The 16,839-nt window shown below is 42.6% G+C and overlaps 1 protein-coding gene across 4 annotated transcripts in view; it reads right to left on the reverse strand.

Moving 5' to 3' along the window:
* DOK7 (docking protein 7) overlaps window positions 1-16,588 on the reverse strand; it is a 144,131-nt gene extending 127,543 nt beyond the window's left edge. For all 4 annotated transcript variants that reach the window (XM_040419171.1, XM_040419170.1, XM_040419168.1 and 1 more), the window contains exons 1-2: window positions 16,151-16,588; window positions 15,983-16,028 (exon numbers count right to left, since the gene is read on the reverse strand). In XM_040419171.1, coding sequence (XP_040275105.1) covers window positions 15,983-16,028; window positions 16,151-16,204 — 100 coding nt within the window. In that variant the 5' untranslated portion in view covers window positions 16,205-16,588. The remainder of the gene's footprint in view (window positions 1-15,982; window positions 16,029-16,150) is intronic.
* Between the last annotated feature and the right edge of the window lie 251 nt (window positions 16,589-16,839).

Raw genomic sequence — 16,839 nt, forward strand, 5'->3', positions numbered from 1 at the left:
TGGCAGAGACCCTTTACCCTTCCCCAATAAAACCTTCTGAGATGTCTCTGTGACATGTCAGAAGATGCCTAAAGTAGAAACCTTCCCCTACAAAATAAGGACAATAAAGGCAAATAAGGATAACACAACTGTATTTTGTGTTGATCTCCACATTTTACTGTATTGCTATAGTATTTTGTGCATGAGGCCTAAGTTTCTTCATACTTTGTACATATCCGCACATTGATTAGTGGGGCTCCAACCACTAGGACACCTTTCACCCGCAAGAACACTGAAAGGTGGCACTGGGTCCCATTGTCTACTGACCTTCTGTACAGGTGCACAGGTACTGTCTGGCATGTCCATCCCTGTAAAGGACTATACAGATATTAACAAACACTGAAAAGGGTTGTCTCTGACACGGTACAACTAACATAGGCCATGGGCAACCCTACCATAGTGTCAGCTCATGTAGGGCCTCTGGGAAGTGGGCGACAAGCTTATGTGGACATCATCCCTTATTTCAATGGGTAGCAAGAACCTGCTCAGCGATCTCCTCTACCTATAATGTTAGCAAACAAGGATATGGAGAATCAATCCAAGAGTCGAGAGGAAATGAGGGTCAAATAAGAACAAGGTCCCCCTGTTTTCTAGATGTAATGGGTAGGGTGGTTCTCACCAGAAATGGGGGTCAAATAAGAACAAGGTCCTCCTGTTTTCTAGATGTAATGGGTAGGGTGGTTCTCACCACAAATGGGGGTCAAATAAGAACAAGGTCCTCCTGTTTTCTAGAGATAATGGGCGGGGTGGTGCTCACCAGAATGAGTACCTATTTTAATGATTTCTATGGGATAATCTTTCCGACATATAGACCCCTTATGAGGACTGGGAGCACAAACAAGCAACCTTGTTCCTTGTTAAATCCAGGATATAAGGCTAACAATAGCATATTATCAAACCCAAGGAGGCAATAGTTTACCGGAGTCTCCACTTCTATTGTTTTTGACTAGAGTTTAGTTGCGTAAAGAAGAACTGAATAAAGGACAACCCAATAGTAAAACCTGAAACCCGCTGTACAGCCCGATACAATGTCCATAATACCACCCAGAGGTCTCAATAGAATAGTGTAATCGTATACAAAAACATGTCACATATACAGTAAATTTGCGCAATAATGGGACAATATAAATGTCTAACTGTCAGCAGATTTGTACCTATGACACTGGCTGACCTGTTCCATGTGCGCTTGGCAGCTGAAGACATCTGTGTTAGTCCCATGTTCATATGTGCCCACATTGCTGATAAAATTAAGTTGTAATATATGTAAACTAACCTCTAAGAGCAACAGGGGCGTAACCATTACACCTAGAGGCTCTGTTCTCTATGCAACTGCCGTGCCTTCTGCACTTTGATTGACAGGACCAGGCAGTGTAAACGTCACATCTGCTACTATAACTCAATTCTTAATTCCCTTATTAAAAGACTATATGGATTATATAAGACTTTCTGGATTTCTGGAATCAGATGTTGGATTATAGGTATTTTTAATGCACATGTAAATGGGTTGATTTCTAATGCAAAAATAATTCATACCCTGAAAAATGGGATGCTAGTGTAAAATTAAAGCTTTACGTCTGTCTACATTTTTTATGTGATTGACAATGTTTTGTAATTAGTGTTGAGCGAACCTGAACTGTAAAGTTCGGGTTCGGGCATTTAATAAAGCTTTTGAAAGGCTGCAGGGCAGTCAATCAACAAGCTTTTAAGCTGTGGGCACTTAGAAGCCATAACAGCCATGCCTAGTAATGGCATGGCTGTGATTGGCTAGTGCATCATGTGACCCAGCCTCTATACAAGCTGGATCACGTGTACCACCGCCCATCAGCCCTATAATGATTTTTTTGTGGGTACAATACACCAGCTTTGCACCTCTGACCCACAGAGAACAGCTTGTCATTGCCTCTGGGCAGCCTGGCACACATGAGCGACTACATGCTGCAGTGCCTGCGCAACGACCGCCGAATTTCCCACATTCTACCAGTGCTGATTACTGGATGGCCACCGTGCTGGATCCCCGCTACAAGGACAACGTGCTGTCCTTAATTCCATCACTGGAGCGTGATCGGAAGATGCGCAAGTACAAGCGCACGCTGGTAGACGTGCTGATGATGGCATTCCCACCTGACAGCGGGGGCTTAGTGGAAGCACAAGGCGAAGACAAAGGAGGAGGAGAAAGAGGTCGCCAAAACACAGCTGGGGCACTGCCAGCACCTCAGAAGGCAGGGTTAGCATTGCCAAAATGTGGAAAAGCTTTGTCATCACGCCACAACATCCAGCACCACCAGCTGATATGGAACGTCTTAGCAGGAGGCAGCATTTCACCAACATGGTGGAGCAGTATGTGTGCACATGCCTACACGTACTGAATGACGGGTCTGCCCCCTTCAACTTCTGGGTCTCCAAATTGGGCACATGGCCTGAGCTTGCCCTTTACGCCTTGGAGATTCTGGCCTGCCCTGCGGCCAGTGTATTGTCTGAACGTGTGTTTAGCACGGCAGGGGACGTCATCACAGACAAGCGCAGCCGCCTGTCCACAGCCAATGTGGACAAGCTCACGTTCATTAAAATAAACCAGGCATGGATCCCTCAGGACTTGTCCGTACCTTGTGCTGAGTAGAAAAGTATACCGGCCGCACCCAGCCATTGTTATACTGCATCGAACTTTCTCTTTGCATTCTCTTTTCTATTTCCCAAATGTATTAAAAAAAACAAAAAATAAAACTGTATTGGCTACCTCCTCCACCGCGGCTTCCACCTACACCACAACGTTCTCCGCCTCCTCAACCTCCTACTCCTCCGCCTCCTAGTTCAAGATTATTATTTTTTATTTTTTTCTATTCTATGTTAGTCCACATTTCTATTCTATCTAAGTCCACATTTCCCTATCCACATTTGTTTGCAGGGCAATTGTCCTGCTCTTACCCCCATTTTGCTTCCTTTTGCAACCCTCTAGCCCTTACTATGACTATTTTACAGCCATTTTAGTGCCCCAAAGTTCAGGTCCCCATTAAATTCAATGAGGTTCAAGTTCGGGTCAAGTTCGGGTCCCGAACCAGAACTTTGACCCGAAGTTCGGCAGAACTCGAATATCCACGGGTCCGCTCATCCCTAGTTGTAATACAATAGAATGATTTATTGTGTAATTATGGAAAAATTGGAAACTCGTCTGCTTTTTAATAGATAGAACTTCCTGTGACATCTTTCAGACATGTAGTTGCATGTAGTCAAATGGTAGCCACTTAGACAGGAAGTCTCTTTTGCTAGGCAACCTGAAGTAACAAATGAAAATGCAAGTGATAAATAAACTATGTACATGCAGTAATAATTTTATGTTAAATTCACCATAATCTAGCTATAGTTTTCAGCATGTACATTTGCTACCAGCATCACCCTGTATTCTGCCTATATACGGTACCAGTCTTACTTCTAATGGAAACCTCTGTATTATTGTCTCTAGACCTGGCCGCTTTTTATTCCAGGAAGATGAATAAATGCCGGGAACTGTGTCTATATCGTGTTCAGGCCTCAGGAACATGATAGAGACAGCCAAGGATTTCTCATAATTATTACAGATAAGGATCAAATCCCTAGACATAAACGAGGTTGGATTTCAGGTCGATGAACTATTTTCAAGAAGGTTCAGTTAATAAATGTTGAGGAATATTGCTTCTTACTACAGAGGGTTTAGCCGTAAGACTCTTATTATCAAAGATTGACACAAGAAATGTATTTTCACCTCCAAAGTAATCATTAGTGTTGAGCGAATCGAAGTATCTGAAGTGGACGTCGATCCGAATTTCAGGAGAAATTTGGTTTGCCACGAATTATACTCACCCCATCCACCTGCTCGCGAAGAGGCGGTCCACTCCCGCCTTGATTGAAGAAAACCCACTAAAGAATCTTCGGTGAGCGTTATGATGTCACCACGTGATCACGTTGGGCACACACGGGGACGGCATCACTGATGACGTCACCGTGCACGCTCATCGTGATACCGTGGTGACGTCATCACGCTCGCCTCAGGTCCTTTGCCGGGTTTTATTCAATCAAGACGGGAGTTCACGGCCTCTCCGCGAGCAAGTAGATGAGGTGAGTATTATAATTTTTTTAACCCCCTGAACAGCTTAACTCCAGTTCAATGCTGATCGCGGCATCTGAGGGGTTAAATCACACCACCCCACCGTCATTGCACCCACTCCATAAAGTGAATGGAAAGTGATTCGTGACGAACTAATTCATAACGAATCGAATTTCTTGAAGTTCGGCAAAGCGGCAGAATCAAATTTTTCAAAACTTCATTCATCTCTTATAATCACCTAAGAGAAAAAACAATAGGCTAAACGTAGAAGAGCATACAAGAGGCAAACATGATAGACAGAACAGGAATGAGGATGTGTGGACATATACAGTATATACTATGTCTTACATATACATGTATGTTATTATACCTCGTCCCAACATTTAAATCCCCTTTTTGAACATTTTAAAATCTGCCCCTAATTGCCTAAGAATGTCCACAAAATCCCCCAGGGATGACCACTATTTTTCATAAACCCCACTGTAAGAACAAATCTTTTTCCTCCTTCATATTAGTGATACATATGGTCAGTTCTCAATTTTTTATCACTTAAGGGAAGGCTTCTTGTATAATTACTTCTCTACCATCCCTATGTGACCAAGGTTGATGGCATCAAGAGAGTGGAGGAGCTTGGTCGTTCACTGCCACTTGGTTCTTGTGGATACAATTTCAGACCTCAGAAGCTTATATGGGGCTTCTGGCTACTGGTATTGAGCTCAATAGTCTATATACACTGCCTGTCCAAAAAAAAGGTCACCACCTGGATTTAACTAAGCAAATAGTTATGAGCCTCCTATTGGATAATTACTGCATGGGCGATTATCTTTCAGCTGGCAACAAGTTATTTAACCCGAACTAGTGCAATGAGTTGCTTCTCATTTCTTAAGCAACCATGTCGAAAGACACATCCCGTGGTTGTGGAAAAGATGGTAGTCTGTTTGAGAAGGGTCAAATCATTGGCATGCATCAAGCAGAGAAAACATCTAAGGAGATTGCAGAAACTACTAAAATTGGGTTAAGAACTGTCCAACGCATTATTAAAAACTGGAAGGATAGTGGGGACCCATCGTATTCGAGAAAGAAATGTAGCGGGGAAAAAATCCTGAATGATCGTGATCGGCGATCACTTAAATGTTTGGTGAAATCAAATTGAAGAAAAACAACAGTAGAACTCAGGGCTATGTTTAATAGTGAACGTAAGAGCATTTCCACATGCACAATGCAAAGGGAACTCAAGGGATTGGGACTGAACAGCTGTGTAGCCGTAAGAAAACCACTAATCAGTGAGTCAAACCAGAAAAAAAAGCTTCAATTTGCTAGGGAGCATAAAGATTGGACTCTGGAGCAATGGAAGAAGGTCATGTGGTCTGATGAGTCCAGATTTACCCTGTTCCAGAGTGATGGGCGCATCAGGGTAAGAAGAGAGGCAGATTAAGTGATGCACCCATCATGCCAAGTGCCTACTGTACAAGCCTGTGGGGGCAGTGCTATGATCTGGGGTTGCTGCAGTTGGTCAGGTCTAGGTTCAGCAACAGTATGTGCTCCAAGAATTAGGTCTGCTGACTACCTGAACATACTGAATGACCAGGTTATTCCATCAATGGATTTTTTCATATTCCAAGATGACAATGCCAGGATTCATCAGGCTCAAATTGTGAAAGAGTGGTTCAGGGAGCATGAGACATCATTTTCACACATGGATTGGCCACCACAGAGTCCAGACCTTAACCCCATTGAGAATCTTTGGGATGTGCTGGAGAAGGCTTTGCGCAGCAGTCAGACTCTACCATCATCAATGCAAGATTTTGGTGAAAAATGTATGCAACAATGGATGGAAATAAATCTTGTGACATTGCAGAAGCTTATCGGAACAATACCACAGCGAATGCGTGCCGTAATCAAAGCTAAAGGCGGTCCAACGAAATATTAGAGTGTGTGACCTTTTTTTTTTGGTGGCGACTTTTTTTTTTGGACAGGCAGTGTATAACAAGTGTGAATGACTATCCATAGATGTTATCATGGGAACTTTGAGACAAATTTAATTATTCTGTCCCAAATTTAGACAAGACTGAACTAGATCACACAAACAGAAACTGTTCCAAATGTATGAAAGTGGTTTACGCTGTATGAAAAATTTGGCGCATCTTGCTAGACTCGTTAGAACATTTTCTTTTTCTTATGCCACCTCTTAGATGTTGTACTACCTTACACTGTTTTTTTGCAAATAGAGGAATGGAGCACCCCATTAATATACAGTACACCTGGTGCAGTTTATGAATCCTGTTAACCAAAATCATTTTTGTAGACACTTTTTTTTTTAATCTGTCGAAAAAAGTTCAAAAAGTGTCTAAAACACATACAGTAAGACATCTAGAACATTTTCTGTACACCGCTTTTTGGTACAATTTGCCAGATTCGGCCACATTTTGCTTAGTATGTTCCCTCCAATGTACGCAGGTAAAAAGTATTAATTACCTGTGTAAATCTTGGGATATTAAAAGGGTGGTTAGTGTTAGTAAGCCCATGAAATTAGGACCTTCGTCTGTTAGTTAGAGAAGAGAGCTACAAAGATCATTTCTTACTCTGGAGGGACCCAGGACATAATACTTAAAGGCCCGTTTACACTGCTCTATTGAGCAGACGATTGTCGGGAAGGAAACGTTCCTTCCCGACAATCGCCTGCTTGTTAGTGAAGGAGACCACTGCATATTTACATGGAATGATCTCCTCCACCGTATAAAGGAGGAGTGATCGCTAATGCCATCACTTGTCCCCATGCAGAATCATTGTTTTCCAGCAGAGGCTGTTTAGATGGCATGATCTGCTACTGGCAAACGATGATTTATGTGACCGCATGAATAATCCTAATACTCCGTAATAGGTGGTACCTTTACATCGGCAGATCATCCCTAACGAGCATTCCTATGAACGTTTGTTAGTGATGATCTGTCCGACGTTCGGGCAGTGTAAAAGGGCATTGAGTTTCCTATGGTGTCACTGTAGGCAAATTAAACACAGCTGATCGCAGGGAATCTCAGCAGATGGACAACATGTTATCTTCAGAAGACCCTACATACAAGAATGGATCGTCTAAAGATGTCAGCTCCAACCGATCACAAGGTAGAGACTGTTTGGATTTACAGAATAAGGGGCACATTTATTAAGATTGGCGTTTTAGATGTTGGTCTTAATAAAGCCCTATATACCTGGCGGTGGATCCACTGGAGATATGTAGATGTGCCGGCCTCTCCATAACTTCAGCGGATCCTGCTCCAGTTCTAAATGTAAGACAACTTCCTAGCTTTTTTACATTTAGACCTTTTTCTACGCCTGAAACAGGCGTCGAAAATGGTAAATGAGACAGACCTGCCGGCCCTTCCCCGCCCACACCACGACCTGGTGTGAGCAGGGAAAAGTTGCAGATTGCGGCGTTGCACTGCAATCTGTGCCTGAAATACGCCTAATATAGGCGTAGTTCAGTATAATAAATGACCCCCAATGTCTTTATGAAAAAAGCTATACAAATCCAAACACAGGCAGGAAGTGTTGTCACGCTGTGTTTTTTTCTAATTTTCTTCCACATTTTACATCTGTTAGTTATCCTTTAAGTTGCATCCAACTCAGATTCCTCCTTCAGGGAAAATTTCAATTATCCTGCCAAGACAGGAGCAGCACTACCACCAAGATTGGATCCTTCAGAGACATAAGGTGTAAGGGAAACATCTGCACCTGTTCCGTGTTTAGAGCCGCACCTGGTTTTGGCTCAAAAACCAACGGAAAACGCTGACGTGTGAATGAGGCTTTAAAGTGCTAGCCAGAAAGCCTTTATTCACAGCCGCAAAGCCCTCATTGCAGCTAAAAAGTCCTCATCGCCAGTCACGGAGTCCTTAACCTCCTGGTTTCAAAGTTGCAGGGGCAGTTGTAGGCCATTTGTAAAAAATAAAATAAAATGCAACAGGAGACTTATGAATGCCTAAATTTCACAAGTAGATGGTGATAGGAAAATAAACGGAAAATTAGGAAAGCCGATTAAAGGTTTTTTTTTTTATGGGAATAATTTTGTATAAAAAAAGAGGTAGAATGGACTAAAAAAATAAAATAAAGAATCATTGCCCACCTCCCCAATTCCCTGCCTCTGCCATTCTAGCGCTGCTCTCCACTTCTTGCTCCTTGACATAGGAAATAGCTTTGACTGCCCACCGGCTGAACAGCCAGTCCACTTTTTTTGTGTGTCAAACTCGAAAGTAGGCAATGTAGAGTAACGAGCACTGGAGCAACGTCAAAACAATATTGGCAGGGGACTGGTGGGGTGTGTAATGGTTATTTTTATCTTTAAATGTACATCAGCTCCCTGGCACACATGCACATAATAATTTAGCTGAATGCAATTTTTATGAAGCCTTTGGTCACTTTTTGAAACGTAGATTAAAATAGCTTTAGGGCTTCAGAATTTATGAAAAGTACATGAAACATAAAATATTTTCTACTTCTGCAGTGTAGCTGGCCAGCTAAGACCTGTCCTATGTTACTGACATAGCTTATATGTTTATACAGCTAAACCTGCCAATAACCTTAATACAGTTCCTATGTTTTTGTGTTAAAGACAAAAGAGGAGTTATTTACAGTGACTTCATGTTTGGATGTCATATAACTGTTATATATATTGTGTTTACAGAAGCAGAAAAGATAATGTCATGAGGAAGGATCGCTATTGTCCCTGATCCGAGACATGTTGACTGGAGTGTAATTGGCTTTTAATCTGCACTGAAAAATAAAGGTAACATTTTAATCGAGCTGGACTTCTTTTTCTCCTTTACTTAAGTTACGCTGTGGTTCCCAGCATGGTCCGTGCTCGGTGCAACAGGGTTTGAGCACGCCTGCCTTTTTCTTTTTGCCTACCAGAAAAGATAATATGCCTTTAAGATTCATTATATAATGTAAGGTAAGCTCAATGACACAGCAGGAGTCTAGACCAATCACAGCCAGCCTCACACAGCTCAGGAGTTTTGACCAATTACAGCCAGCCTCACACACAGCTTGTGTGGTAAATTCCCCTAGCAGGAGTTGCTAGAATCATTACACCAGAGAACAGAAGCTGAACAGACACACACTCCACTAAGAGCTGTGTTTTATAGAAGCAAGAGGCCAAATAGGTATTTAAAACAGTTATATAATGTTCCTACTGTTAATATAGTGATTAGAACTGTATACTGAACTGGTTATATGTATGTTTACTTACAGTTCCACCATACAAACAAACTACTGAGCCATACAATCATACAATCCAAACAAATTGCATACAAATGCAAACTGCTCATACCAGATCATAAGCAATTGTATAGAGCAAACTGCAAACCAAGTACAGCAAGTAAACTATTGGTTAACCTCAGATATACCTCTCAGAGAGATCATAAAGTGCTTAAATAACTTGAGAGTACAGATACTCAAGAGAGAAATATATCTACCATTTTATGTTGAATGACAAGATTGAACAGTTGAACCACCATCTTATGCATACCGCCATTTTGTGATATATTTTAAACACATGTTCTGTACATGGACTTTCTGCTGCGGAGGCATATATATGTTATATATGAAGAAAAGTTGAATTTAATAATGAAGTTATTTGAAGCATTTGGTGTGCTCTTTAAACCTACTGTTTCCCTAGAACAGCGCTAGAGGAATTACAGAGTAACAGACAGTCTGGTTAGACTAAAAGTCAGAGATATCAAAACTCTTCTAATGCCACAGCGCAAAAGGCACTTCATAGTGCTGCGCCTGCCACATGCAGTGATTCAAGGCTCTGCAAGGGTTAATTTAAAGGGCATCTGTCAGCAGATTTGTCCCTATGACACTGGCTTACCTGTTCCATGTGCACTTGGCAGCTGAAGACATCTGTGTTGGTCCCATGTTCATATGTGCTGGAAGTTTTAATATATGCAAATGAGCCTCTAGGAGCAACAGGGGCGTTGCTGTTACTCCTAAAGGCTCAGCTCTCTCTCTCTGCAGTTGTCGTACCCTGTGCACTTTCATAGACATGTGATCACACCTGGCCCTGTCAACCAAAGTGCAGAGGGCACGGTATTTGCAGAGAGAGCTGAGCCTCTAGGTGTAATGGCAACGCCCCCGTTGCACCTAGACGCTCATTTGCATATAATTAAAAAAAAAATTCTCAGCAATGTGGGCACATATGAACATTGGACGAACACAGATGCCTTCTGCTGCCAAGTGCATCTGTAACAGGTCAGCCAGTGTCAGGTACAAATCTGCTGACAGATGGTCTTTAATGCTACATAGTTAAATGTTGAGATTTGTTGTTAAAGTACTTAATTCATTATGCACTATGTATCGCAAATGTTTATGTATGGGCAACATATAGTTAACACTGGAAGCTTTGGTCCCATTTCCCAGGGTGTTGGGCTGGTCCCGCCTCCTGGGTAGTGAGTCTTAGCTGAGCATGTTTATGGCAATCAGACTTTACTGCTTGTGGAAAGGATGTATTGCTTCTGCACCTATCACACTGTTAAAAGTACAGGGGCTGACTGGGAACTAAAAGTGGCCCTGGAAAAAAAAGGTAAAAGTGGCCCTATGCTGCAGGTGGGCCCAAATTAATGGTGGGCAGGGCAACATAAGTAGGAAGGGCCAGCAATACCATAGTGCACCGCAATACACCGCCCCAGCAGAAGCAAATACCATAGTGCAGCACAAAATACTGCCACCTGTGCCACAGTATTCAACTGTATCGCTGTCCTGAGGATTTCAATACAGTTGAAATCATGAGGGCACCTGTGGCTTCTGGTCGGGTGAAAAAGAAAGAATCAGTTCATTATGAACCCGGCTGGCGGACGTGAGGAGGGCTTGGGTGGCCCTCCTAGGCATCGGCCAACCGGGAAATTTCCCTGTAGGGTCTATGGCCAATCCGCCCCTGGAGACGTACTGGTCATCCAATCTATGATCTGCACCCCAAAGCCTAGAATTGCAGAAAGAGTTAATGAGAACGAAACTGCATTCCTATAGGTATTTGGAAAGATTGCAAAGTCTACTTAGAGAGAGACAGGGAGAACTACTTCCACCATTATTGCTTCTGTTTATACACAGCTATTGGGTAAAGCCTACACTGTAATACAATATATCCACTACTACTTCTATAATCTACTGAACCAAGGGGCCTGGTCATTGACTCTGCCATCATACGCCAGCCCCTACTTCCACCATTGCACTGCCTTGCACTCAACATCTGCACTGCTGCCACCATTAAATTGTCTGCACCACAAGGGAGGTCTACCTAACATCAAGGGAAACCACTAGGCAGGAGCCCCAGAAAGTCGATGGTGTGTCCTGAGGGGAGAAAGGGTGCACCCTCCATTCACTGCATGGCCCCAGGAGGCGTTGGAGTGAGGACAGCCACGTGAACCACCACCACTCCTATCAATGCCACTTCTAGCACTCCCCTCCTCCCAGCTCTCCGCTTGTTGGTTGCTGCAAAGATGGAGGCTCTAGGCACTAGTTGTGCACCTCACATTAGGCACTCTCTGTCCAGAATTACCCCAAGTAATTTGATTTAACCATTAAATTGCTGATCTAATTGGGCTACTCGCGGCACTGAGATGCATGGTCATTAACAGTGCAGAAAAGCTACAAGCTTTTTCTTTATTACCAAAAATTTTTACAGTTAGGGTACTTTCAAACTAGCGTTTTTCTTTTCCGGCACTGACTTCCGTCAAAAGGACTCAATGCCGGAAAAGAACTGATCAGTTTTATCCCCATGCATTCTGAATGGAGAGCAATCCATTCAGGATGCATCAGGATGTCTTCAGTTCAGTCTTTTTGACTGATCAGGCAAAAGATAAAACCGCAGCCTGCTACGGTTTTATCTCCGGCCCAAAAAACTGAAGACTTGCCTGAATGCCGGATCTGGCATTTTTTTCCATAGGAATATATTAGTGCCGAATCCGGCATTCAAAATACCGGAATGCCGGACCTGTCCTTCAAAAAAGGTGAAAAAAATAAATGCCGGATCCGTTTTGCCGGATATCACCGGAAAGACGGATCCGGCATTTCAATGCATTTTTCTGACTGATCAGGCATTTTTAAGACTGATCAGGATCCTAATCAGTCTTACAAATGCCATCAGTTGGCATACGTTTTGCCGGATCCGGAAGGCAGTTCCGGCGACGGAACTGCTTGCCGGATCACTCTGCCGCAAGTGTGAAAGTAGCCTAACAGTTTTGCCATGTGTTTTTGGCCACGCAATTGGACAGGTAAAACACATGATTTCGATGTATTTCACCTCTCCAAGCCTTGCGGTCTTCAATTGCATCAATAAACTATAGTGTGCTACACTGTGGTAAAACTACGCAGGTTCATTCCCCGGCAGTTTTCAACCAGGTGGCAAACTATCGATAAGAGTACAATTAATATGTAAAATAAACATTTTATTTACCTGATAGGGATGCGGTCTGCAAATTATACAGTTATCATTTACAAAGCCCATATGTGTGCCTAGATGGTAACCATGATCATATACATAAATGAAATCATAATACAGCGTTTTTACCACCTCAGTTCCAAAGCCCAACTAAATATACACGTATCATACCATTAAATTTAATGAAACCAGGCATTCGTGTAGCGTGGGAAAGGGGAGCGAGAGGCGGTTGCCCCGGGCACCAAATTGCAAGGGGGCATCTGCGGCATCACGCTTAAAGAGCTGATGGCTTCCTTTCCTGTTGATCCCTCTTATAGGTCACTAGGCCTGAGGTCTATGAGGCAGTGGAACAGCATAGGCGGTTGAAATGACATTATCGTGACCTCAGGAGGTGTGATGAAATAATCGCAACTGCCTGTGTCCTGGCACAGGCATTTGTGACTACATAATTATGCTGCCTGAGACTTTGCGCATGAGGTCGCAGTGATGTCATCATTACCACCTTCACTAGGAAGTGGAGGCCTTTGGCCGGCATTGCAGACAGCGGCATGAAGCAGAAAGTCAGGTGAGTATTTTGTTATTATTTTTTATTTGTTGGCACTACTGGGGGCACTGCAGAGGGCATTACATCTACTCAGGTTACTACATGTGGCATTACATCTACTGAGGGCACTGCAGGAGGGCATTCTATATACTAGTAACATAGTAACATAGTACATAAGGCCAAAAAAAGACATCTGTCCATCCAGTTCGGCCTGTCATCCTGCAAGTAGATCCAGAGGAAGGCAAAAAAAAACTGTGAGGTAGAAGCCAATTTTCCTCACTTTAGGGGAATAAAAAATTCCTTCCCGACTCCAATCAGGCAATCAGAATAACTCCCTGGATCAACGACCCCTCTCCAGTAGCTATAGCCTGTAATATTATTACGCTCCAGAAATACATCCAGGCCCCTCTTGAATTCCTTTATTGTACTCACCATCACCACCTCCTCAGGCAGAGAGTTCCATAGTCTCACTGCTCTTACCGTAAAGAATCTGGGTGCACTATGGAGGGGAATTATATCTACTGAGGGCACTACAAGTGGCATTATATGTGCTAAGGGCACTGCAGAGGACATTAAATATACTGGGGGCACTATGGGGGGCATTATATCTACTGAGGAAACTACATAGATCATTAAATCTACTGGATGGACAAATGTCTTTTTTCGTCCTTATGTACTATGTTACTATGTTACTATGAAGGCACACCAGAGGGCCATTATATCTACTGAGGGCACTACAGGGAGCCATTGTAACTACTGAGGACATTATAAATACTGGGGGCACTACAGGGGGATCTATATCTATAGAGAGGCATTAAAAGTACTCGTGGCTCTACAGAGGGAATTATGAATAGTAGAGGCACTGGTGGGGGCATTTTAAATACTGTGAGCACTATAGGGGCATTTAAACTACTAGGGCCATATCAGGGGGCATTAAAACTACAAGTGGCATTACAAGGTGTCATTATAACTACTGCTGCCTAAATAGGGATGATTACTAATTAGGGTCCTAAATAGCATTATTAATAACTGGGACCTAAATGGGTATGATGTATAGTCATGGTGGAGCGGTATTAATGGTATTTTGCCTTTGTATAGTGTTATTATTGGTAATGTTGGTCTTGGTAAACTGTGGGATATGGTTCGATAAAAAAGAGCATACCCTCAGGTTAAGGCCTCATGCACACGACTGTTGTTGGGTTCCGTGTCCGTTGTTCCGTTTTCTGTGATTTCCTGCAGACCCATTGACTTTCAATGGGTCCGTTGAGAACTCGGAAAATGCACCGTTTGTCATCCGCGTCCGTGATCCGTGTTTCCAGTCCGTCAAAAAAATATGACCGGTCCTATTTTTTTCACGGACAACGGTTCGCGGACCCATTCAAGTCAATGGGTCCGTGAAAAAACACGGAGGCACACAAGATTGTCATCCGCGTCTGTGATCTGTGTCCGTTTTTTTCCTATCATTTTCAAGGCAAACTTGACTTCGTTTTTTTTTTCACTTTTCATGTCTGGTGATCCTCCAAAAATCAAGGAAGACACACGGAAAAAAAAACGGAAACGGATCACGGAACAACGGAACCACGTTTTGCGGACCGTGAAAAAATACTGTCGTGTGCATGAGGCCTTAGGGGTGCAATACTTGGCTTATCCCGGGTGCTGACAACTCACTCTACACCACTGAAACCAGGGAGTGACAGGGCCAGTGGAGTGGAAAGCAATATTTTCTACTGGCAATATTAGGCAGGAGTCCATTAGGCATAGACATGGACTGGCCCACATGAGTACCAGAGAATATTATGGTGGGCCCAGGTTATAGCACAATATTGAGCCCCAAAAGTCCAGCAGAAAACATGATTTAGAGCTCACTACCTACTGCGAGGAAAAAATTTGAGTTATGGCTTGGCTATTTTCCCTTGTCACGTAGGGACCCTCTTCCAATTACGAGATGGTTCTCTTTCTCTGAGAGATATCTTTCTATATAAAGGGCTACTAGAATTTATCGATGAGATGACATTATGAGGTAGATGTGAGAATGTTCTATCTAGATTAATTAGAAGCTCTCTTAACAATTAATGGGCCCAAGGCACAGTAGTCCGTCATTGACTGGATTGCATTATCTGCATGTGGCCCTCAGAAATTTAAAGAGGTTTAAGAATTTTAAGTTCCATTTGTATTGTATTTTAGGTTCTATAATTTTTTAGTCCATTTTTTATTTTAATATGAAGGAATCTAGGAAGTCCTACTATCCTCCCCTAACTTTTCTGTCTGCCGAGACACATGAAACCGGCTGAAGAGTTTTAATGTCCTCTCCCTCCTTTCCTACAGCCCGCTCACACGCTAGGCAGAATTCAGTATCCTCTTTCTATTTTTGTAAGTGCAATATGCTTTGAAGTAACAAACCCCTCTCTGTGCCCATTGATATATCTGAAAGGAAGGCCTTTAAATGTTAATCTAAACTATTACTCTAAATCACGTCTCCATTGAAACATACCACGGCGAGAAGAAAAGTGTAAAATAAAAAAAAAGTAATCCAACCAAAAATTTTCAAAAAAAAGGTCCACTTACAGGAACAAGCACAAAATTTCGCTGCATGAATAGTATCTAGAATTTTTTGAACTAAAGAAAAAGCTCAATAGTAAGAATAAAGTTGGATTGAAAAAAATCCTTGTAATTATTTTTGGTTAATCTTATCAAAGAGGGTTTTTTCAATGACTGAGCCACCAGGACATGCAGCGTTATCTGAAAAGCATGAACCCCTGCTTGGAACCTTCATAAGAAATCTTTCTAAGACTTGTGCCCAGCGTTGTGGGTATACTAGCACATATATATAAGTTTGCAATCTTCAAAAAGACAAGATAAAAGCCAAAATGAAAAGGCAAAATAAGTACCGTACCTGCCACAGGGGAAGGTTTCCGCAGCAGCACCCACCTATTCTTCCACTGAAATCACAAAACAACAGGAAATAATTAGGGAAATCATATGAAGGACAATTTCAGATTCCAGGACGCAATGTTTCCTAGAAATCGAAGGCGACGGTGGAAAAAATGTCCATTTCGCTGACCTTTTTTCCATCTCTCAATCTGACTTGACCCTCCACCACAATCGAATCCGTCATCTTCAGTCATGGTTCCAAACAGCTGCTACCTCCTCTCTCCCCTCTCTCTTTCTGAACGTTCTTAAGCTGAAGGGTCACTTTCAAAATAGCTTTAATAGCTCTGCCTGGCAGGAGACAGAGAGACAGGGAAAGTTGCATTTTGTGACACGCGCAGCCTACTGCTGAGCAAATGGCCACTAACTTCTCCAGCCTCCTCCCACCGGCTCTTACCAAGCCTCTCACCCGCACCAGTGGGCATGGGGATTTAACAGCTGTCCAAATCCTTTTTTATTTTTTTTCCAACTCTTTAAGGATGGAAATTATGCAAGAATACCATGCCTCTAAGTTTCTGTTCAGAATAGAAGAATGTATTCTGTAGATGTAGAAGATATCAGTGGGAGGATATGGCTGTTTGGACATGCAAGGAGTAATCCTGCTTATTATCTCTTTATCTGATGGCTTATGAATGGAGGAGGACATGTGGGCTCCAGAATTAAAAAAAATCCCATGCCTAACAAGGAATCGGGAAGTGTGCTTTGCCCGTACAATGTAGTTTATTGCATGACTATGGTCTATGGTCTTTTACTGGAGATAAAGAAGCTTATAGACTAGATCAGCACTAGAAGTAACCTTTACGTAGATACCGAGGGAGACAT

The sequence above is a fragment of the Bufo bufo genome, chromosome 2 (assembly GCF_905171765.1).
Source record: "Bufo bufo chromosome 2, aBufBuf1.1, whole genome shotgun sequence".
In the NCBI taxonomy this organism is placed as follows: Eukaryota; Metazoa; Chordata; class Amphibia; order Anura; family Bufonidae; genus Bufo; species Bufo bufo.